This window comes from Microcebus murinus, chromosome 6, assembly GCF_040939455.1.
Source record: "Microcebus murinus isolate Inina chromosome 6, M.murinus_Inina_mat1.0, whole genome shotgun sequence".
Taxonomy (NCBI): domain Eukaryota; kingdom Metazoa; phylum Chordata; class Mammalia; order Primates; family Cheirogaleidae; genus Microcebus; species Microcebus murinus.
Window position 1 is genome coordinate 93,852,986 of NC_134109.1, and position 24,644 is coordinate 93,877,629.

The 24,644-nt window shown below is 34.9% G+C and overlaps 1 protein-coding gene across 17 annotated transcripts in view; it reads left to right on the forward strand.

The window, feature by feature from the left end:
• Positions 1–24,644, forward strand: part of TCF12 (transcription factor 12) — a 356,100-nt gene that overhangs the window by 272,550 nt on the left and 58,906 nt on the right. For 13 of the 17 annotated variants that reach the window (XM_076004399.1, XM_012783051.3, XM_076004401.1 and 10 more), the window contains one exon: positions 3,084–3,136. In XM_076004399.1, coding sequence (XP_075860514.1) covers positions 3,084–3,136 — 53 coding nt within the window. Of the gene's footprint in view, positions 1–3,083; positions 3,137–22,473; positions 23,279–24,644 lie in introns of those variants that run through there. The other 4 variants (XM_012783053.3, XM_076004406.1, XM_076004407.1 and 1 more) reach the window with 4 other exon arrangements.

Here is a 24,644-nt window from a genome sequence, read left to right on the forward strand (position 1 = left end):
AGATCCAGAGAAGCTAAGTAACTTAGTCAAGGTTGGGTAGGGATATGGTGGTTCTCTTGGTGCCTAGGGAGGCCAACCCATCTCCTATGTGAATACCAGTGGATTGTGATTACATTCTTCATTGTTCTTTCTTAGTCTTAGCCACTCTTTCTTGGCATTGCAATGATTGATAAAATCTTAGAGTTTAAAAGGACTTCAGGGATTTTGTACACCAACTTGATCTCTTCAAACTATTTAGGTGTTTTAGGCAATCAACATTGTGCAGAATAGTACCTAATTGTCCAATTTATAATCATTTTGCCTCACATTTTAATATAAACCTAATAATAATGGCTGAAATTTGTTTAGTGCCATGCTCTGTTTGGTACTGGCCTGAGTTGCTTTCATGTATTATCACAGTATATGAAATACACAAAAGGAGATGTTATCCTCTTTTTATGGATGAGATAAATGAAACTCAAGAGTGGTTAAGTAGCTTACCCTAGATCACCCAGCTGCTATATGATGGAGCTGAAATTTGAATCCAGGCAGCTTACTCTCTTAACTGTTACATTTTGCAACCTCTTAAAAGTAAACTGTGAATCCCAGTCTCATGAGTTTAAATCAGGCATTTTGTATTAATATGTCATTTTATAGTGATAGCTAATGATGAGATACAAAAGAAACATTTCCATTCGTGAGGCAGGGAAAAACTGGCCTAAACTAAGTAGCAATATCATCTCCTAGAAATGTCTCCAAAATACAGTGATTGGCTTCAAACTGGTTGGGGCAGTTAAATTGACTGTGTTGATAGAGAATGTGGCTTTTTTGTTTTGTTTTGTTTGGGTTTTGCTTTAGACAGTGTCTTGCTCTGTTGCCCAGGCTGGAGTGCAGTGGTGTGATCATAGCTCATTGCAGCTTCAAACTCCAGGGATCCTTCTGCCTCAGCCTCCTGAGTGGCTAGGACCATAGGCATGTATTACTCAGCTAAATTTTTTATTTTTGTAGACACAGGGTCTTTCTATGCTGCCCAGGCTGTTCTGAACTCCTGGCCTCAAATAGTCCTCCCTCTTTGGCCTCTCAAAGCACTAAGATTACTGAGTGCATGAGCCACTGCACTCAGCCTAGAGTGTGGCTTTTGCTCAAGGGATGCTGTATTAGTTGTGAGGAATTAGGCTTTAAGTTTTACACAGATACAGTGCTTATCTTTGGCACTTCTGTTTTAAGAAAATGTAGGCCGCCTCTTGAGATAGGGGCATAGATGCTAATGAATGCTTTTTCCCCTTTTTATTGTATAAGATTTTTTACATGCTACTTAGAAAGTTGCTTTTTTAGCTTTGCAGCCTCCTGGGATATTCACTGTATAGAATTCCAGCCCAAATTGAAAAGGGTTAAACTGCATGTTTGTATTGTATAGTATCATTTATGACCTAGGAAAATATAGTCAGTCCTCCATATCCATGGGTTCCACATGCATGCCACAGATAGAAAAATGTAAAAGAAACCACACAGATGAGTGCATCTATACGGAATATATACAGACTTTTTTCTTGTCATTATTCCCTAAAAAATATAGTACAACAACTATTTACATAGCATTTACAGTGTATTAGGCATTATAAGTAATCTAGAAATGATTTGAAGTATATGTGTATGTAGTATGTGTGTAGATTATATGCAAATACTACATCATTTTATTTCAGAGATTTGAGTATCGTGGATTTTGGTATCCTCAGAGGGTCCTAGAACCAATCCCCCATGGATACATAGGCACAACTGTACTGTGCTGGTTTAATTCTCATTTTTACAGTTTTCAGAAATATACTTTACATCAGCCTCCTCATGTGTTCTCTCTTCCTAATACTGAACCTCTCTGAAAATCCTGAATTTGATCCATTGTTTGTATAAGATTGGAAAGCTATGTTTATCACTTTATTTTACAATAAAGAAGATGAACAAGTTTTACATTTTACAGCTGAGTAAAATTAAAATTATAAGTGAGGCTGGTTAGCATATGAAAATACTCATGTTTTCATTTATTGATTTATATTTAGAAAGAAATATACTTTATCAAGTTATTTCCCGGAAATAAATACAAACGTTAAAGGATGAGTTGTACAATAATGAGTGCTGGACTTGCAGTTAAGCCACACATTTTTAAGGGAAATGTTCTTACTCAATAGTGAATAATATTGTATGTATCAGTGCCCACATTTAATAGTTTATGTGTCATATCTACATAGCCTTATTTTTCATTCCTTAAATTTTGTTGCAAATAAAATTTACCATAATAAATTGTAGCATAGCATTAGCTTTTAGTTTTTTAAATATGCTTTATACCTAATTCTCAGTGTGATGCAGAAACTAAATTTTTATCTGTTAAGGAATCTTCTTTTTTTAAGAGAAGGTCTCTTTCTGTCACCCAGGCTAGAATGCAGTAGCATCATCGTAGCTTGCTGTTCATTGTAACCTCAAACTCCTGGACTCAAGTGATCCTCTTGATTCAGCCTCTGGACTAGCTGGGACTATAAGTGCATACCACTATGTCCGGCTAATTTTTTAAATTTTTTTGTAGAGACAGCTTCTATGTTGCTCAGACTGGTCTTGAACTCCTGGCCTCAAATGATCCTCTTGCCTTGGCCTCCCAAAGTGCTGGAATTGCAGGCATGAGCCACTGTGCCCGGCCAGGAATCTTATTTATTAACATGACTTGTTGCACCAAGTGCCCCTCTGCAAATGAAACTGGGATAAATGATGTAAAGTCCCTAAGTATAGTTCTTGGCACATAACAGGTTCAGAAATGTTCATTCCCTTCTTTTATACCTGCTTATTGGTTTGTTGTTTTCTTTCTTGTTTATCTTTATTTGCTGGCTTCTTCCCAAATGTATGGAATATGTATTTTAAGATTGTATCACTTTATTAGGAGAAACTGTTTTTGCATTAGAACCAGTTAAAAGGAATGAAGCCTCCATTCTTATATTTCCCTGCTTACTCCCAAATTTTAGAGAACAAGAAAGACACTAGGAGAAAAAAATTATTTCCTATTCATTTGAAATCTGATTTTTCTTAATGTGTTCATGAAATATATTGTTTTCCATGTGCAGATCCTTTGCAAGCAAAGAAAGTCAGAAAGGTGCCTCCTGGTTTGCCTTCTTCTGTAAGTACCCTTTTTTTTTCTTGATGGTAAACAAACTGATTTCAAGTATGTAGTATTTCCTTGCCAAAATGGGTATACTTTACATAGTAACTGTTCACTGCTGAATGAAATCATTGATTGAGATAAATCTATGTTTAATGTTAGGTTTTTAGATTTCTCTGCAATGATTTGTAGCTAACTCATATGCTCTTACTCCATGTCCCTGTCATTTGGATTCCCCTCTTGGGAAGAGGACTAGGCCGGTAGCTGTCAAAGATGATCTCCTGTACAGGTCTTTTGATGTTTAATTAGTCATTATGTTGCTGAACAGGAGGACAGACAGAGATTAATAGTTGAAAATCTTAGAAATTTACATTTGTAATAATCCCAATGGAGCTAAAGACATTAAGATTCGGAGGACATGTTTGGCTCAGCTTGCCTCAGTAGGACTGAGGTTATTAATATGCATAAATCACCAAGTCAGATGTTCATTGTGAAGCCCTTGTGGATTTTAAAGCCTTCATTAAGCCTATCCTAACTTCAGCCTAGCATCAGGAAAGCTTTCAAGCAACTAGTTTGTTGATCCCTCTTTGCTCAAAAATGTATCCTTTGAGAATAAAGGGCTTTGATGAAGGAGGTTGGAAAGGTTTGGTGGAACAATCATTAATGGCCTTGATAATCTAATACTGTAGGGGTGTTTGTGCTTTTAAATATGCTTTATTCTTTAAAGGAGTAAAATATTTGTAAATGAACCCACATCATAAATCCACCTACAATTTTAAAATCTCTGGTGCAGGGAAGGAAGATTTTTTTATTCCTCTCCCTTTGCTTAGAACAAATCGGGAGTGAGGCTGTTGGATTGAGGCCCCATGCCTTGTAGGGTACATCTCTTTGTTGTGTAAATGGATGTTGGGCTTTTATTTGGAAGTACTTAACACATGGGCGCAGGTGCTGCCGGATGAGTCACAGCTCATCGAAGTATAGACTGAATGGAATATCCGGCTTGGCAAGTAGTAATCTAGAAGGAGCAGCATGGGTCTGAGCTTTTATTTTTTATTAAGGCTAAAGTAGAGATATCATCTTTTTGGTTGTTTGCCTGCCTTCTTTTCTGTGTTCTTCCCTGCCTTCTCTATCGTGTGATTCGTGAAAAGTCGAATTTGAAATCCTCTTTGAAACTCAGTTCCAGATGGATCTGAGTTTTATGCAGCCTAGGGCAGCTGTGCTCTGAACCTGCAGCCTACCTGGAAGGTTGGATTGCAGCTGCAGGCATTCTTAAAAGCTTTTGCTTACATAAGCACTTGGGCCCACTAGAGGCTGAATAGCTGCTTGATAAACAAAATGAACACAATGCCTCAAATCATTATTCCCGAAGACAGGAATTTTTTTTCAGCTGCAGCTAAAAATAGTTGAGCAATTTACATTTGAACCGTTGTGTGCTGTGCAGGGGTAGGTGGTTCAGCAGTATAACAGATTATTTCTGTTAAATTAACAGAAATCATATCAAAACTGACAGAACTATTAAAACATGTAACTGTGCAATTTTCATGTAATTTATTACTATAATTCTGTGAGAGTAATAAAATTTAAATTACATATTAATATTTAGTGAAACTATACAGGTTTAAAAGAATGGATTGGTAAGTGAAAAATTCATCTCATTTCTTCTCAACCTGATATTAATTTTAAGAAACAGTATATTTTCAGTGTTCCATAGTTCTTTCATTTTTAAAGAAAAAGGGCAAAATGGACAGAACAGCCTGGAAAGAGAATAGACACTGGGAATCACCAGTGTTCCTTACATTTCTAATAATAACAGTATTCACTGCTTGGAGATAGTCCTCTGTATTGTCTCAGGTGTCTGAGACAAGCCACAGAGAAAGGGAAAGCCACCGAACTCTGATGAAACCTTGATTTCTTTAAGAACCATTGGTAAATTCCATAAGCCAAGCCTATTTACATATCATATTTACTAGCTATCTTAGTACACATTGAATGTTATTAAGGATATATAACAAAGTCTATTTTAAATGAAATGCTATGCCAAAATCTTAGGTTTTTAAAAGAGAAAATTTTAAAACTTTAAAAACAGATACTTTGATAAATAATGGCAAAATAATTTCTGAAAACACTATTGTTATACCATATACTTTCTCAGTTTCAAAAACAAATGGGAATTTAAAGTTGTGGTTTTCTATCTGCATGCTTTTATTGAAAAATATGCAAATTATAGACTTTTGACATGTGAATTATTTTAAAAATTGAGTATAAAAATGAAAATGGACTATACATGTTTTATTTCATGATAATTGGAGTATTATGCTTCCCAAATAAAACTAGAAATTTGACGGTTAACAATTCAGATTTCAGCAGTTTGCTGGCTTGTCCAGTCTATCTTTAATTATTTGTAAAATATATGTTACTTTCACTAAGGAACAGGAAAAGAACTAAGTTGGTATAATACTGTACAAAAAACAATAGGCAGGGTTACTTAACATGCAAAGCATTGATAATCTGTATAATTTGCCTATAGAGCGTTGGTAGGAGGACTTCTTTTTTTGTAAGCCATGATTTATATTTAGGTATAATGTATACCTCCGCTTCTCTGTTCCTCTCTGCAGAACAACTGAATAGTATCCTCTGTTTCTGCATGAAGATCTAATTAGGGTATGTTGAATATCATTAAAGCAGTGTGTCAGTAACCTTAAGGAAACAATCTACTCAAATCTGCCTGGCTCAGTTGCTGATTGATACTATAACCTTAGACTAGTCAGTTAGCTATTAGGAAGTTTGAAGTGGGAAATCTGAAGTTGTTTCCGGTTCTAAAATGCAGTGTACTTATGGTTTTAAAATGGATAAGCTCAACTAACATCAGAAAGCATACTGAGCATAGTTTCTTTACTTCTGATGAATAAATGGTGTTTTTAAGCACATGAAATTTTCCACTTCTCTAGATAGGTTGAAAGATTGGACAAAATGGACTTTTGTAGCAACAATAGAATGATGCTTGGACATCGAGAATTCAAACATATTAAAACACCATCATTACCTTCAGGGAACTCTCTGTCTAATATGAGAAACAAGCATTCAGTGATTTAATTATATAGGAGTGAAGCAAGTAAAGGTGTGTGTACTAAGTGCTCCGATAACAGAGGGTAGATAGAACTAACCCTACTAATGGCTTCAGGAGGAATTGACATTTAAGCTGTATCTGGAAAGATGAGTAGCAATTCATCTTTTAGAGAAGGGAGAATGGACCACACAGTTGGAAGGCATGGAAGTCTGAAAAAACAAACACATGTTCAGGCTATATCTAATAGTAAGAGTAATAGTACAGTATTACTAGATGCTATACCAGATGCAGCCTTTGTAATTTTCCTATAGCAGACCCACTGTCCCACCCCAGAGGAGGATTTAGGGGGAACACATAAGATCAGTATAGATATGAAAAGGGATAAGTTGTCATAGCATTCCACCCTAGATAAAAGCCTCAAGTATCTTGGCCAATAGATAGTAGAAGATATTTATAATTGTTAAGATTATCTGAGAGTTTTCAAAGGCATGAGTGGTACTCTAATTTTGCAGGGTATTTTCCTTTACTTTTAGGGTTCATGAACCTCCTCTCCCCTTTCCCCTTCACTAACCACCAATTCTCGTCTTTGTTCTCAGCATGTGCACCAGCTGTTTTTCATCTATATCAGATTTTTACTAAGGATATAAAGTTTGAGGGAATTTTGAAGCCCTGAGTGGGGATTAGGAGCAGTTTTTTCCTCCCAATAATTTGTGGGGGAAAAAGGGGAAACATTTGTAATATGTTTGTTAGCATACTTTACAGCCTCAGTGTCACTTTGTTAAAGGTGCAGGACTTCATGTGTGAGAAACTGTGTTAACCATTACTCATATCATCCTAAGCTTTAATCTTTTGCTACACAACTCTATAAGATAACTAATATTTCCCTGCTTAAAAATTAGGAGATTAAAGGCCGAGCAAAGTTGTTCATGCCTGTAATACTAGCACTTTGGGAGGCCAGAGCAGGAGGATCTCTTGAGGTCAGGAATTTCAGGTTGTATGAATTGTGATGATGCTACTGCACACTATCCTGTACAACAGAGTGAGACCCTGTCTCAAAAAAAAAAATGAGATTGAGATTCAAATACGTATGTAATTTTCCCAAAAATCACACATAAGGACAAGATTACAACCTAATTTAATATCAAAAACTATTTTCTTTTTATTTGAGCGTAAAACATATTATAGGCCAGGCATGGTAGTAATCCTGGCACTCTGAAAGGCTGAGGCAGGAGGATCGATTAAACTCACTAGTTCGAGACCAGCCTGAACAAGAGTAAGACCCCATCTCTACTAAAACTTAGCTGGACATGGTGGCACACCTGTAGTCCTAGCTACTTGGGAGGCTGAGACAGAAGAATCACTTGAGCCCAGGCATTTGAGGTTACAGTGAGCTATGATGATATCACTGCCAGAGTGACAGAGAGAGACTCTGTCTCAAAGAAAAAACCTATATATCTTGGTTTATTCATAAAATATCTTGCTTAGTATATTAAATTTAAAACATAGTTTATTCGTCAGTTATGTTTTTTGTGATCAAATGTATTTTTACTTGGCTTTGTTGTTTAAAGACCTACCACCAACTAAAAGGATGATGCAGTACTAGAAAAGCATAGACTTCCCAGAGAAGCAGATAATGGGTTCTGTTTATCTGGCCTCAGCTTCTTTTTATTTTATAACCTTGGAGAAGTTGCTTTCGATTCTCTGAACCTTAAGTTTCTATTTGTAAAAAGAGATGATAATGCTTATCTCAAATGTTATTTTGAGGGCATTATGTGCCTAATATACCATAAATAGTAAGTGTTCCTTCTTTATTCTATCTAGTTCTTACTACTGTGGCATGAAATGTAAAGAAACAGCATTTCATTTTTATCAGATTTTGTTGGAAAGCAAGAAAAAGCTTTAAAACATAAGAAAGAGTAAAATATTATAATGAAAGAAAAAATGATTTTGTTACCTACACTTATATGTGTAATGTAAGTGCCTGGCATATAGTGCATGGTAAATTATAGCTGCTATGCTTTTTCAGAAAGCAGTCATTTGCAGAAAAAGGACCTATAAAGGAAAGAAAAGTTGTTGAATCAAATTCTGTTGCCTAGTGTTCATTCTTACTATTTTTGTTTTCTGAACTCTCAGGAGTCTATGTTTCCCCCCCCCCTTTTTTTAATCATTGGTTGAATGTCTTTATAGCCCTCTGAAGCATTTCTCAGAGGGAGAGAAGTTTGTTCTTAATTCTTTATTTCTTAACTTGGTGTTAGTATTTCTAAACATAGATGATTTTCTTTTATATGCTACAGAAAATGTAGAAGTCTGAAATAAGAAGCAAGGTTTTTATCTGGGAAGTCTTTCCCAGAAAGTAAACACTTGGATAAATTCCAGAATGCCTTCCTAGACCCAAATACCTAAAGTTATGTTCTTATTCCATAGTATTTGAAAATATCTTTCAATATCAAATGTTAACACTGCATCAAAATGATGTCTTACTAGCTTTGAATATAACTGGTTTACAATCCCATACATAGGCAGATGACACAGTTATTTGTTTCTTGGTATGATGTCATGCTATTCCTTGTCATGTATTTTTAAGTGTGTATGTATATTCCCACAAAAGCTGTTACTGTAATTTCTTGATTAAACTCTCAAAGTGTAATTTACCAACCCATCCCATCAAGAAAAATATTTTTTCAAATCCTCCACCTCACCCTACTCATAAGGAATTTCTTTGCTTCTGAGATGAATAAAAGCAGCTTAGACTCTACTTTTTCTGCCTTACTTGATGCAGACAGGTGCAGAGTTCAGTGGCCTTTGAATTGGTAATTGACTATTAGAAATTTATGCCTGCCATTCTCCCAAAATTGTTATAAGAATTCATTTTATTGGGAATTTTTTTTAATAATGTGAATTTTGAGTCATTTTTAGTATTAAATTTGAAGATTTAGGGACATCTTTTTAGATAGAGATATGCTGAGGTGTTCCCAAACCACAAAAACCACTAGACCATGTCTGATAATCTAGCATTTTCATGTATATACAAAATAGAATGTGAATATGAAATAGGAAAAATCAAAATATTAAATCCTGAGGGTGTCTAAGATGAAGATTTTTTTAAATAGGAAAGAGATGACTAATAGAACTTTGTGCAGCTGTTAGAAATGAATAACTTGTAAAACCATGGTTTAAAAGATTGCTAGCTGTCTGAACCGGTAAGAAAAGGGTTAAGGGTTAGGACTACAGAGAAACTGTTGCCTCCAATTTATCCATGAAAATAGCACAATGAAGAGCAATAAAATATTCTCAAAGACAAGGTAACAGGGAGCATTTATAGACGATTATTCCAGGCCTTTAAGACTAGCAAAAAAATCTAGTGATTCTGGAAAAACAGTCTTTACATGCAGTATCAACTTCAGCTGAACTTCATGAGTGAATCCTCCAGTTCTTGAATATGAGTTGGAATAGGTATTTGCTTAGTTCCTTTAGCAAACAACATAGAGGGCATACAACTCTGTGTAAAGAGTTTCTTTCTTTGTTAGATAAGCTGTCTCCATTTGAAGGCTACCGCAATATAAAATTTCCTAAGTGGCCAATTCGTTCTCTGACCTTACAGGTCAGACTAGCATAAAAATCTTAGTATATGAAGGGAGTGGTTCTATAATCCATTCCAAATAATATTCAATTTGGTCATTGAATGAAAGTTTTTCTTCATACATTAATAAGAAGAAATAGCCACTGTTTATGCTGACAGTAACCACTGTTCAGAACAGTGTCAAAATTGTATCAGTATAAATAATGGCCTTTTAATCCATAATTCTGAGATGTTCATTTTTGTGAGGAGCCAGTAATGTTTTTATCTTATTTCAAGTTCAGAACAAGAAAGAGAAGTAACCAGTGAGTGAGTCCTATGGATCCAGTTGTTTTTACTGATATGGCTGTACAGCCAAATGGTATTTGTTTTTTCTACTTTTTTAAAAGAAGAACATGGCTAAATTTCAGTAATCCTTTTAAGGATTAATGAACTCTTCAGCTGCTGGTATTTCAGATCTTTGAGACTTCATAACCCAGATGTAGGGAAAGGCCGTGTGTGTGCGCGCACACACGCGGTCTTAGAGTTTAAGGCCACTATCAACATCAGTAGAACCATTAACCATTTATTTGTTTTGTTTTAATTTTTACCTACTGTGATTAAGGATTACTTTTTCAAGTATAGGGAAAAGGGAATAGATTAAGAAATTCCAAATTTTATCACTGGGGATATTTGGGGCTCTAGATTTCATTGTACATTAGGGAAAGCATTTATATCCTAAATAATTTGCTGACACAAAATTTGCCATTACTGGTACTCCCTTTGTTTAACCAGTAATGATTTTACTTTGAAAAGTTATTTGTTGTAATCATGTAATATCTTATTTTAAGGACCATAATGTCCTAGATGCATTCATAGTTAACCTTTTATGCATCTTTAAAACACTGCAAGTCCCAGGATGGTTTCTGATCTCTCCCTTTCATTTATATTCATTGAATACATTTCAAAGAAATTTAAAATATTGGCCATTCAAAGATTTTATCTTTTTATTAACTTCATTTGTCTTAATATATAACCCAATATCTGTAATATGCCAACATTTTATTAGTTTTCAAAAATAATTTTGTTCTAGAAATTGTATTATGAAGAATTTGCTAGAACCTACTTATCTCTTTGTTATAGCCTATATTTCTACTCTTCCTCAATGTGCTAGACTGGGGTCAGCAGACTTTTTCTGTAAAGGGCTATGTAGGAAATGTGTTTGGATTTGTGGGCCAGATGGTCCCTGTCACAACTACTAAACTCTTCTATTATAGCATGAGAGCAGTCACATATGATACATAAGTGAATGGGCATGGCTGTGTTCCAATAAAACTTTATATATAAAAATAGATTGGTAGGCCATATTTGGCACATAAGCCATAATTTTCCAGCCTGCTTTAGACTTAAAGAATACAAATATATTTCTAAAGTATAATAAGATACATTTCTACCTTCTTCTTAAATGTAGTTCCTGTGGAAAGCAGACACAAAGAGAAATAAATATTTTTAATCTTGTCCCTGATTTTTTTAAGATCCATTAGTCCCTCCATCATTTCCTTAAGGCCCTGGGCACTTGGCCAGAGTCTATGGTATTGACAGATGCTTTCCAGGACCATTATTTGCCATATTCTGAAATGTTCCTGGCTAGGGTGGTGGTAGAGCCTCAATGTATAAATTGGGTACTGTGGTATTATAATTTTTCTAGGATTTAAGTGTCACATTAGGCGATAATATGCAGGATAGTTTGTGACATCAAAAGTAATTGATGAATATATATATTAGTAAAAGTGTATTTGAAACAATTGGGTTTAAAGTATTTAAATCTAAATTTTATATAAACAGTCCCACTATAATTTTTTACTTAAGCTTAGATGTGTATGTGCCCAATTACATCTTTTGTTCAACTTTTTCATAGAACCCAAAGCTGAAGGTAGTTTCTAGCTGCTTGGGAATCAGTTCCAACCCAACTAAGATTGTGAAACAGATTTTGAATCTTATGACATGTTTCTGATCTAAAAATAAAAGCTTCATACAAAAATTAAGAGAATCTTCCATCCCTAGAAAATTCATTTGTTCAATGTTAACCTCTGTAACTTTATTGCATTTTATATGGTTGTTATATAGTTCCCATTTTAACTTTTACAAGGCTAATAATAATAATAAGTAATACAATCCTTCAAGTTCTCTGACTTGTGCTTGATAATTTTTAAACTATCAAATTTGATCTAGAAGAAAACATAGGAAAAACTCTTCTAGTTATCAGCCTAGGGAAAGAATTCATGACTAAGACCCCAAAGGCAAATGCAGCAATAACAAAAATAAATAAATGAGACTTAATAAAATTAAAAAGATTCTACACAGCAACAGAAATAATCAACAGAGCGAATAGACATTCTATAGAATGGGAGAAAATGTTCACAAACTATACATCCAATAAAAGGCTAGTATCCAGAATCTATGAAGAACTCAAACAAGTCAGCAAGAAAAATAACAACCCTATTAAAAAGTGGGAAAAAGACATGAATGGAAATTTTTCAAAAGAAAATAGACAAATAGCCAACAAATGTATGAAAAATGCTCAATATCACCAATCATCAGGGAAATGCAAATTAAAACCACAGTGAGATTGGCCTTACCCCTGTCAGAATGGCCATTATTAAAAGGTCAAAAAACAATACATACTGGCATGGATGCAGAAAGGAAGGAATGCTTATATACTGTTGGTGGGAGTGCAAATTAGTACAACCTGTATGAAAAACAATATGGAGATTCCTCAAAGAAATAAGTGTAGACTTACCATTCTATCTAGCAATCTCACTACTGGGTATCTACCCAAAGGAAAAGAAGTCACTTTATAAAAAAGACACCCGCACTCCAATGTTTATCGCAGCACAATTCACAATTGCAAAGATGTAGAATCAATCTAAGTGTACACCCATTCATGAGTGGATAAAGAAAATGCAGTGCGTGTGTGTATATATATAAAAAATACATTTACATATATGTGATGGAGTACTACTCAGCCATAAAAGGAATTAAATAATGTCTTTTGCAGCAACTTGGATGGAACTGGAGAACATTATCCTAAGTGAAGTATCTTAGGGATGGAAAAACAAACACCACATGTACTCACTGATAATTGGGAGCTGAATGATGGGCATGTATGGACACAAAGAGATGTAAAGGACATTGGAAATGAAGAAGGGGGGAGGGTGGTGAGGGGTAAAAACTTACCTATTGGCTGGGTGTGGTGACTCATGCCTATAATCCTAGCACTCTGGGAGGCTGAGGCGGGTGGATCAGTTGAGCTCAGGAGTTCCAGACTAGCCTTGAGCAAGAGTGAGACCCCCGTCTCTACTAAAAATAGAAAGAAATTAATTGGCCAACTAAAAATATATAGAAAAAAAATTAGCAGAGCACGGCGGCACGTACCTGTAGTCTCAGCTACTTGGGAGGCTGAGGCAGGAGGATCGCTTGAGCCCAGGAGTTTGAGGTTGCTGTGAGCTAGGCTAATGCCATGGCACTCTATTCTGGACAATACAGTGAGACTGTGTCTCAAAAAAAAACAAAAACTTACCTATCAGGTACAATGAATGCCATTCTGGTGACAGGCACATTAAAGCTCTGACTTAAGCATTATACAAGGTATCCATGTAACAAAAATATTTGCATCCTTTAATATTTTGAAATAAAAAATACTTCTTTAAAAAACGGTTGATATTATTTGAAATCAGAAGTTTTCAGTATCTTTTGCAACATCACCAAAGATATTTTAAAATTTCAAAAATCAGTAATTTGAGAATTTAAAACTCTTTGCTACTAGAGTGGGCTCCATGTAGTAGAGAAAAATTTGAATCCCTTGTTTTAAAATCAGTAAGTATATACTAAATACTATGCATGAGGACCTCTTTTAGACTTTAGGAGTTTAAATATGAATAATATATGGAACCTGTCTTCAAGATGATTATAGTCAAAAGATAACTTAGACCTTTGGAAAGAAATAACTTTTTACTGGGAGGCCAAAGCTGGAGAATCACTTGAGCTCAGGAGTTCAAGACCAGCCTAAGCAAGAGTGAGACCCCCATCTCTATTAAAAATAGAAAAACTTAGCAAGACATGGTGGCATGCACCTGTAGTCCCAGCTACTCAAGAGGGTTGAGGCAGGAGAATCTGTTGAGCCCAGTAGTTTGAGGTTGCAGTGAGCTATGATGATGCCACTGCACTGTAGCCAGGGCAGCAGAGCGAGGCTCTATTTCAAAAAGAAAGAAAGAACTTCTTAATTTTTTATGTTGAGTGATTGTTGTCAACCCAGAACATAATGTAGTATTCAGGAAATGCTTTTTGAATTAAAGGGATAAAAATATAGACTGCAAAGATATTATTTTATATTTCTATATTTTATATATCACCTGTTAATGACTTCCTGCTATAAGCTGTACTTTTCAACTTCTTCTGTTAACTTGCTTTCTTTGTATAAGAAACCGCATTGGTTGTCCCATTTTCCCCCTCAATTATGCAGTCAACTTCTACTTATACCCCAAAATAGGAGTATTTTTGCAAAACCAAAGGAAAATTACAGCTAATTCAGCCATACACATTAATCACATTGTTTTAGGATTGACTTAATGAAAAATATTAGGACCATGACCCTCATGTGACAGAGAAGTGTGGAAAACCACAATACAGGAAACCCTTTTTTAAAGTAAAAATGTTGTAGGTTCACTGAAGTAAAGACGAAACAGTGGTAATCTTCCCAAACTAAATTTCCCATACTAAAGTTTTCTTCAAGAATCTAACCTTTTGTCATCACCTACATTGCTGTCATCTTTGTCTAAGCCACCTTTGTCTCTTTCTTGAATTATGGTAACAACTTCCCAACTGGGCTGGGCGCGGTGGCTCAAGCCTGTAATCCTAGCACTCTGGGAGGCCGAGGCGGGTGGATTGCTCAAAAGTCAGGAGTTCGAAACCAGCCTGAGCAAGAGTGAGACCCCATCTCTACTATAAATAGAAAGAAATTACTTGGTCAACTAATATACATAGAAAAAATTAGCCAGGTATGGTGGCGCATGCCTGTAGTCCCAGCTACTTGGGAGGCTGAGGCAGAAGGGTCACTTGAGCCCAGGAGTTTGAGGTTGCTGTGAGCTAGCCACGGCACTAGCTAGAGTGATGCCAACGGCACTCACTGTAGCCTGGGCAACAAAGCGAGACTCTGTCTCAAAAAAAGAAAAAAAAATAAACAATAACAGAGTTAGGAAAGAGTTATTAGCTACTGGTAAGACATCAACCCTTTTTTTTTTTTTTTTTTTTACCATTTTTTTTCCAGATACTACATATCTTTTAAGAAAGATAATAGTTTTAACTGATCATATTACTAGGCAACAGAATTCCATAACTAGGCCCTTAAACAGATACTTCCTTGTTGGCATAAATATTTTTAGAATACAAAGCATTTGGACTCTTAGAACTGAGAAGTTGTAATTATGTTTTTGGATTTCTTTTTTGGATCAGCCTTTCATTTCATGTGAGGATTTAGGCTCTCAATTATGCCACTTACAAACACAATTATGAAAATACAACTTAAAAGATTGGTGTGGACGCTGGGTATTGTCTATGCCAGTGGGTCACAACTGTGGGTCTTTAGAAACAGTAAGTAATAAGACAAGATTTAGAATAGTTCAGAAAACCTAATAAATTGTCCGGTATCTGTGGTCCCCATCCCTGGGCTGCCATCCATTACCAGTCTGTGGCCTGTTAGGAAATGGGCCCACATTGCTGCCTGAGCCCTGCACTACATCCACCCCCTGCCCAATGACACCCCACTCCCCCATCCCCTGTCTGTGGAAAAATTGTCCTCCATGGAGCCAGTGCCTGGTGCCAAAAAGGTTGGGGACTGCTTGTCTAGTTTACTGAAATAAAGTAACTATGCTAACTTAAACATTAGATTTCTTTTCACTAGAGTTATTTTAGTTCAGCATGGCAACGCTTCATTTCCCTTCTAATCAGAAGTTCTGAATGGCTTTGATTTTTCTTTTTGAGAGAAAAATATTCATAACTCATAAAAAAAAAGTCTGGGAGACAAAAATCTTTCAGAATAGGAATTCAGAGTTTTTGGATGGAGTAGATTATAAAATGTTTCATTAGTGGTAAAATGGCTAGAAAATCTTTGGCCCAGGTTAATGCCTATCCTATACTTTGCAGAAATGGAAAATTAATCGCCGGGAGAGCTAATGACCTACCCTAAGATGTTGTGCCTCCTAAGAGGCAGAGTTGAAACCTGGATCCTTATCTCCTAATTCCTGGTTTAGTATTCACTTGCATTTATGTGATAAAACTCCACAGTGTTCTAGGACCTGAGCAACCTAACTTTATATAGAGAGTACTACTGAGCAGTAGAGAGAATGCTTTCTGCTCTAGTGCATATACATGTGACATAGATACATAGACTAAGAAGCTTAACAGTTTTTTTCTAAGTTTTGTATGTTTCCCAATCTGGCTGTTGAAGGACATTTGTCATTATTAAGGTGACATATCACCTTCACAGGGAAGCATACTATAAATAATAGTCAAATAGTGTTTGTTTTGCTTTGTTATTTGTTGAAAAGGCACTACTGACAGTTTTCCATCTCGTTTCCTGTTTATTATACTCTCCTTAGATGTGCTTTCAGAATGAAGCATTATTTGGCTTTTGTTGAGAATGGTCACCAGAATTTAGCAGTAAGAAACCTTTCTTTTTTTTTTTTTTTGAGACAGAGTCTCACTTTGTTGCCCTGGCTAGAGTGAGTGCCCTGGCGTCAGCCTAGCTCACAGCAACCTCAAACTCCTGGGCTCAAGTGATCCTCCTGCCTCAGCCTCCCAAGTAGCTGGGACTACAGGCATGCACCACCATGCCCAGCTAATTTTTTGTATATATATTTTTAGTTGGTCAATTAATTTCTTTCTATTTTTAGTAGAGACGGGGTCTCGCTCAGGCTGGTTTTGAACTCCTGACCTCAGCAATCCGCCCGCCTCGGCCTCCCAGAGTGCTAGGATTACAGGCGTGAGCCACCACACCCAGCCAGAAACCTTTCTTAAAAGATGGCTTCTTTCAGGCTGGGCCCAGTGGCTCATGTCTGCAATCCTAGCACTCTGAGAGGCCGAGGCAGGTGGATCATTTGAGTTCAGGAGTTCGAGACCACCCTGAGCAAGAGCAAGACCTTATCTCTACTAAAGATAGAAAGAAATTAGCTGGACAACTGAAAATATATAGAAAAAATTAGCCAGGCATGATGGGTCATGCCTGTAGTCCCTGCTACTCGGGAGGCTGAGGCAGAAGGATTGCTTAAGCCCAGGAGTTTGAGGTCACTGTGAGCTAGGCTGATGCTATGGCACTCTAGCCTGGGCAACAGAGTGAGACTCTTGTCTCAAAAAAAAAAAAAAAAAAAAGATAGCTCCTTTCATAAGTTCAGGATCTGCATGATTTCTTCCAGTGAGTATGTCAAAAGTTAGCTTTGCTTTGTTACTTGAGCATTACAAATGTGAGCCAGGATGCTTTGGTAGACTCTCAATATTTAATTTTTCAGAGGTGAGAAGTATTAAAAATTACTGCCACTAGCAAGGATATTTACCAAAACAAAAATATAGGTTGGGGCCATAAACAATGTATAAGTTATTTAGAGATTTGGATTACAGATTCTTGAAATGGTTCTGGACTAAGATGCAGATGTTATTATTCTCTTTAAAAGTAATTGAAAATAGAATGTTTTGGTGCTGTTCCATTTCTCATAAATTGAAAGGATCTGGTGCTTTCCAGCTCAGAAGAAAAAAATTGCATAGGCCAAAAGAAGAAACAAAAAATAATGAGTAGCACTTTCTTTAAGGGACAGCTAACTCCACCCAAGACCAGTCACAAAAATTGTTTACCTTTACAGATGATGTAAAATAATAACTGCTTACAGTTTTGTTTTATTGTTAGTTTGCCTAATAAGTCGATAGTGCAAAACCTTGTGCCAGTCTTGAAAGCTCTTCAGAAGTACTGGTTTATTGAGGAATTTTAAAACCTGGGTCTCCTCCCCATCTTTTTTTTCCATGTGTGCACACACACATTAGGCAGTCCTGTGATTATAGAGCCATCTGCAGGAAAATTATCAAGTTGCAACATAGTTAATGATTCTCTTACCATGTTATTTCAAGTGGTAAATGAGAAGTGACAAACTGCAATTCATGTGGGGAAAGAAAGGGACAGCCGAGAAATGCAGGAATTATTAGGGCAGGGGGCACCCCCATACACACACTTTAATTTTTCAAAGAAAACTGCTTTGTCACAGTGAGTTTGTGATCAAAAGAAACATACAATTTGCTTCAGGTTTTACATAGTCTCAGTAATTATAGTTCTCATTTGAAGAGGTAGCTAATGATTGCCTTTTAGAAGCTTTGTATGATCTGTCAGTTCTGTTCATGTTGATGTCAGAAGGATACTATTTATTTACCTCAGAAAGAGATTTATTTGCTTTCTCCTCCAGGAGATATGGCTGTTTTTACACATCCTCACAATAGGCATAAGATCGTCAAAGGGGAATTACACAAGTGTTCTTTTGCCCTAAAAATGCAGTTTACATAGCTGATTGTGTTTGTCAGCTATACAGATAGGTGTTTTGTATTTTGTTAATCATTAAACATTTCTAAAACTCAATTTAGACTTGAGATATTTGTAAAGAAACAGTAGGAAATATGATGCTCTATGTATGAGACAAGTGCTGATTTGTGAATTCTAGCGTGTATCTTTACAGTGTTGAGAAATGTGTATTTATGTGTGTTGATACTTCTGATTTCCAGACAATATCCAAATAAATTGTATAACACCATTCAGACTAATCTTCGATATCTACTATAAGTCTAGTTATTGGTTTGGATAAAATTTAGGTAGTCACAATTCAGATTTAAATGGAAGAGTTTTTTCTTAGAGCATCACATATGTAAAGATCACAAAATCGGGTCTTTGATTTTTAACATTTTCATATAGTGGAAAGATAGTAATTGGAAACCCTTTTTACTGATGGATTGAGTATCAGCAAGATGAAAGGGACTGCTGAATTAGTACTATATCATTTCAGATCGATAGTACCATATATTTAAATAATATGCATTGAGTCTTAGTGGTGGGCTGGTTTGAAAGGGATGCATTATTTCACTGGAGTTTTACATTCTCATTTTCTTTTCTTTTTTATTTTTTTTAATTTTTTTAAGGACACAGTATCTGCTTAGACTTCGCTATATTCTCATTTTCTTTGTTGAAAAGTAAATTTTCTAACGTGAGAATATTAGAAGAAGACCAACTTTCTGAACACTTAGGAATGACCTCCTTTATTTACAAAGTAACACACTAGAAAAGTCTACAATATAATGTTCAGATATAAAGGCTAGGATTTTGGTGTCTGATTTAGTTGGCAAAATACTGCACATTTAGGAAACAGCATTCACTCACAAGTTATCTCTATATAACATAAATAAGAAAGAGAAGGCATTGGAGAAGAGTCTTTTGCTTTGAATTTCCCCACTTATAGGTTCTCTCACTTTACTATCCTCTTTAATCTATCCTTAACCCCTACCTCCCTTGTAGCCAATAATTTATTATTTGCTGAGTTAATCCTTTAGGAAAACGTAGAGTTCATTTGTGGAATTATTCATATGTGAACTTTTAAGTTTGGCTTCATTTATTACTCGGAAAGTCTGTTTTCCAAGAATTGATTCACTTAGAAATAATGTTGAAACTTTTCATGAATCCTACAAGTGGATTTTAGATTTACTTTCCAGCCAGATCTTCTGGCTTTTGGGGACAGTGGAATGTTGCCTGTTTATTTTAGAAGACTGTACAGTAAGATTAACCATTAACTGGCCTTTATTAACAAATTCAAAATTCAGTTCAATTAAATTTTTCTTTTGAAAACTGTTTAAAATTTTGTTACTTTTTGAAATATTCTTGCTTAAAGATAGTTTAAAAAATAGATAAAACTGTTAGAGTGATCCAAATATCAGGATAAAGATGAACTAATAAAATAGATTAAAATGCTACTAAGGCAACTCCAAGAAATTTTGTATAGCTCTCCAAGGAAGATGTATTTCCCAATCAACAGAAAAATAAGAAGGAAGAAGAAATTTTTGTATGGGAGCCTGGAATTGAAACTGAAGTCCAGAAACTTCTTACTCTTTGAAAATATCTTTTCCTAAATCTTAAGTAAAGAAGTAAATTGCTTAGGCAAATCACATTATAGCTGTTTCTTATTTGTTTAGGTCTGTGCTTGATGACTATTGGAATAGCAATAAACATCACATCCTGAAATGTTTGGTGGGGAAAGGAATATTTGAAAATCCATGAAATGCTATCATCCTTAAACCAGGAATCATCAGTTTACTAATAAAAGATGTATGGCTCCAAGTCTTTTTTTTTCTTTTTTCTTTTCCCAGAATTCTCAGACATCTTCATTAATCATGCTGCCAGTGTGTACAATAATGCCTATCTTGCTATAAAACTTGGTGATTTTTTTATATTGTAGTGAGTGATGTTAATATTAAGTCAGATCACATCTTAGAATAACACATAAGTGATTATGTAGAATTGTGGGTAGAAACAATTCAGGATAAAAAGTGCATGACAGTTCAGAGCTCCTGTACAGACGGCATGCCTGTCTAAAATCAGGTTTAAAAATTGGCCTTGTCTCCAGCTGACTCATTTTGTCAGACTGAGTCACAGGATTAACCCTTGACATGTTCCCTTAAAAAAAAAAAAAAAAAAAGACTAAGATTAAACAACTGCCTTGACTAGAGCAGCACTTGATCCATCTATGTGCACTTTTTTCCTGTAATATGATTCTTCTTAGGAAAAAAATTGTGCTACAGCTGTTGCATAGATTAAATTAGATTTTATAAAAAATATTTTTGAGGAAAAGAAAAAAGACTTTATTATAGAAGATAATTTCTACTTGCAATAAAGCAAATGACTGTCTACATCAACCAGTTTTAGTTTCTTTTGGGTAAGGCAGACATCAAGAAAGATGGTATTTTAGAGTGACAAACTTAAAAGACCCTTGCTATACCTTACAAGTAGAATATGAGGACACATTTTTTGTAGATTACCACCAGTTTTCTTGATGATTTACTGTTTTTGAGAAGTTTAATATCATATAGTTATAAATACAGATATAGATTTTTTACCAAAATTTTTACCAAAATATAGAATTTTTACCAAAATTTCTGTATCTACTCTCAAATTTAGCCTCTAAAATAAAGGACTGATGATGAAATATTAAAATTTTCATTGTGCCTGAATAGCCAAAGTTGCTTAGTTGGATTTATATAATGCTGTCTATTTTCTCAGACAACATAGCACTCTCTCTGTTTTCTGTCAGGCACTAGAAATGAGCTTAACTGTTAGAGGTAGATATTTTATTAACTAATATAAAAAGTTTTCTCAGATTGGAGCAGTGATTATTGAACGAAAATGTTGAAGTAATGTCAGTGCTTTGTGGCTCCACTCTTCTCCCTGTTCCTCCTCAATTTCTGTTGAAAAGTAAGTTTTTTTGATTTTTTACAATTGATAGAAAGATGAAATTTTATTTTAGATGGTTGATTCCCCCCCTCCCCCATTTTAAGAGTAGCTGTTTTGTCAGTAGAGAAAGACTATGCCTATGAAAGACAAAATTTACTTGAATGGTTTTAAGGCATGGCATTGTTAATTGTAAATCAAAGCTTTTTACACAGTTCTCCAAGGATTGAAATGGGTCTTTGTGGTCTCTCAGGAGGGAGGAAGTTACAGACCACTCTGCAGACTGGCATTTTAATAGTCTGCTGTGCAGTGATGTTCTTTTGCAGCTGCTGCTTAGCCTTTTCTATATCTGGAGAGTGTGGGGAGGTTTTATTGTTGTTCCGATACCATCAGTTTTTAAAACATTGTGAAGTTAGCTGGCTGTACCATCTGATTTAGTTTTATTGCTATAATTTGATCAATATGTTTCATAAGAATGAGCTTTTGGGGGAAGTCCCTTATATATATATTCCTAGAATATTTCATAGAGGATTTCTGCATCATGAAACATGCCTTTAAAAAAAAGTGATGTGGCCCTTTTGGCAGCTTGTGAGCTGTCCTCTGATTCTGATTAACAAATCTACAAGGCACAGGGAGAAGAGATAGTACAAAGAGGTTTTGATGCAGGGAAATGAGAAAGAAAGAAAAGTTGCTGTTCTGTTTTTCTAGGTTGCAATTTACACCAAAAGATAAATGGAAAATTTTTAAATAGCAAAATGTGTTTGTGTGTATGAGACATATATTCATAGATAGCATTTAAAACCTGGCTTCAAAATATAAAGAGGTAGAAAAATCTGAAACATTTATTCTCCCACTGATTATTTTTCCTTTCTGAGAAATTTGAGCATTAACAGAAAAATGTAAATATATAAAGTATTCCTTAAGAACAATAATGAACTTGAAGGAAAGACTTCTAAGAAACCGTATTTCGTTTATCAGCTAAAGTGCACATTTTGTACTTTATGTAAGGAAAACAAAACCTTGTTTGTTTTTCTATTTAGTTATTGAATCACTTAATACATATTTAGATGTTCTTAGAAGACTGCAATCCATTATAAACTTTTAATTGGTGTCATGAATGAGAAATTTGAGGAGCTTAAAATTGAAAAATCTATATTGTTTCTATTGTAAAAAACAGGTGATTTATTTTTAAGATTTTTTCTGATTTTTAGACTTAACTTTTTAATAAAATTTGTTCCTTTGTATTTTTTAATATGATTTTTGTAAGTTAAAAAAATTGTGGTTCTAGCTAGTTAAGAGGTACTTACATTACAGTCGGTTTTCTCCAGGAAGTGATTTTGTACAAGGCTTAACTGTCTGGATCCTTCTTGTTACACATGATTCAATGTTTCCAATTCCTGATTACTTGATCATGTGTTTATCAAAGTTGAAGCAACTTCAGACCATGCCAGATGGAAATGGTACTGGAGGTGTAGCAAGCAAGTTTTCCCTGCCAGAGTGCCTCTAATTAAAACTAAAAACAAACTAGCAGAAGATCTGTTAGTTTGCCTTCCTTTGTGTTTGTGTGTATGAATATATATTTACGTATATATGACATAAATCCTTGCGATTAATAATTCCTTGGGGTTTTTCCTCAGAGCAGTATATCTCTTTTCTTTATTTAGCATTTATAAATGACTTATATTTTTTAATACCCCAGATTTTGTCTTATTGGTATCCTCCACCAATGGAAGGACTTGATGGAAATTGAAAGAGGTTACTCACAGTATAAACCCTCCCTCTGTGCTCTGTGAGTTGGTTCAGTCCTATTTTGCATAAGTTCCTTTTGAGTAGATCCATGTGTGGATGCATAGTACTGAAGACTTACTCTGTTTGCCTGAGTGGATGTATGTCTTGAAGAGAAGCTGTAGGCATTAGCTGCAAACAGTAACAATTTTCAAAATCAACATGTATTGTGCTTATCCTGTCCCTGGAATGGGCAGCAATTCTTTGATGTATTACTACAATGGGAAAACGGTAAGCCTTTTTCTTTGTTCATATAGCTTCTAACTGACTTGTTTAAGGGAAAGCAGTGTGGATTAATTGCTTTTTACTAAAGCCTGTAAGGTTTTGTTTTATCCTTTTCTGCAGTACATTAGATTCTGTATTTATTTGTAAGCAGTGTCAATAAAGTCATGTCTTCTACACAGTTAATTGATAGTTGTTGGCTTTTATTTTATTTTTAAAATAGTATAGAAAATAAGCTTGAATTTGTAAGCTATTATTTTTAGCCTGATGTCTTTACTAGCAGTGAGCTTGGAGGTACATTTGTTTTGATGTTTTCATATATTGTAAACATATAATCTTTATATAAAATACATACATACGTATATATTGAGGATTATTCGATGCTTTGTAGATTGAAGGAAAAGATGAAAGTCATTTTGGATATTCATAAAAATAACAAGTATGAAGTTCTGGGAATGATTAGGGAAAGCAGTCAGCTAGTGAGGGCCGTATTTCCTGTTTGGAGTTTCAGGTCCAGAGCCTGACTTTTCTGGGATACCATCTGTTTCCAATCAAACTAGAATTTTGACCTTGTGCAAATTCATAAAATAAGTCACTATTTTTAAAAAGAATGCATTTATACATTTTCCAAAGAATGTATTTCTGGTCAATTTATAGCACATGGTTAAGATACTTTTTGTATCGTCACGTGAGACATTTCTGTTCTTTAAATTAATTGCTTTGTATTAATCATTTATGTTTCTGGAAAAAAACATTACGTCAGAGGATTTTGTATATTCTAAAAAGAAAGTGAACTTCTCTGATTCAGTAGGAGTTATCTTTGTAAGATACTTGATAACTATTATAAAAATGTTGTACTAATCAATAACAATCTTGCTTTATATGAGAAATTCAGTATTTTTCTTCTCAGTCTTTCAAAATTTTTCCCTCAAGTGTCTTGCAAAAAATGCGTATGTGGCTTTAGTGATAGGGGAAGCAGAAAGGAGTATTTCTAATGTTAATGTTTTAAGTTATAAAGAAAATTCAATTACATTTTCCTCAAATAGGCATAAAATTAGAGGTTGTCCCTTCCCTTTTTACCACTTGAAAATGGTTGAAATAGCATATTTCTATAACCAGGATACTGGGATCTAATCAAAGCACTTTTTCATTCTTTATTTTAGTAAGGCCTCTTTAGACTTGGCCAGTGTTTGGTTCTGAACTTTTGGATAAGCTTTCTTGATGATAAGCCAAAAAAATCTTTAAACTCATTAAAAATATATGTTCAAGCTGCCCATAAAAGCAGAGCTTTGGAGAATGTGAGAGGTAGGTTTAGATGGATAATAAAGTGAAATTACTTGATCTTTGTATAATTTTCTTGCCAGCTGTCTTTCAA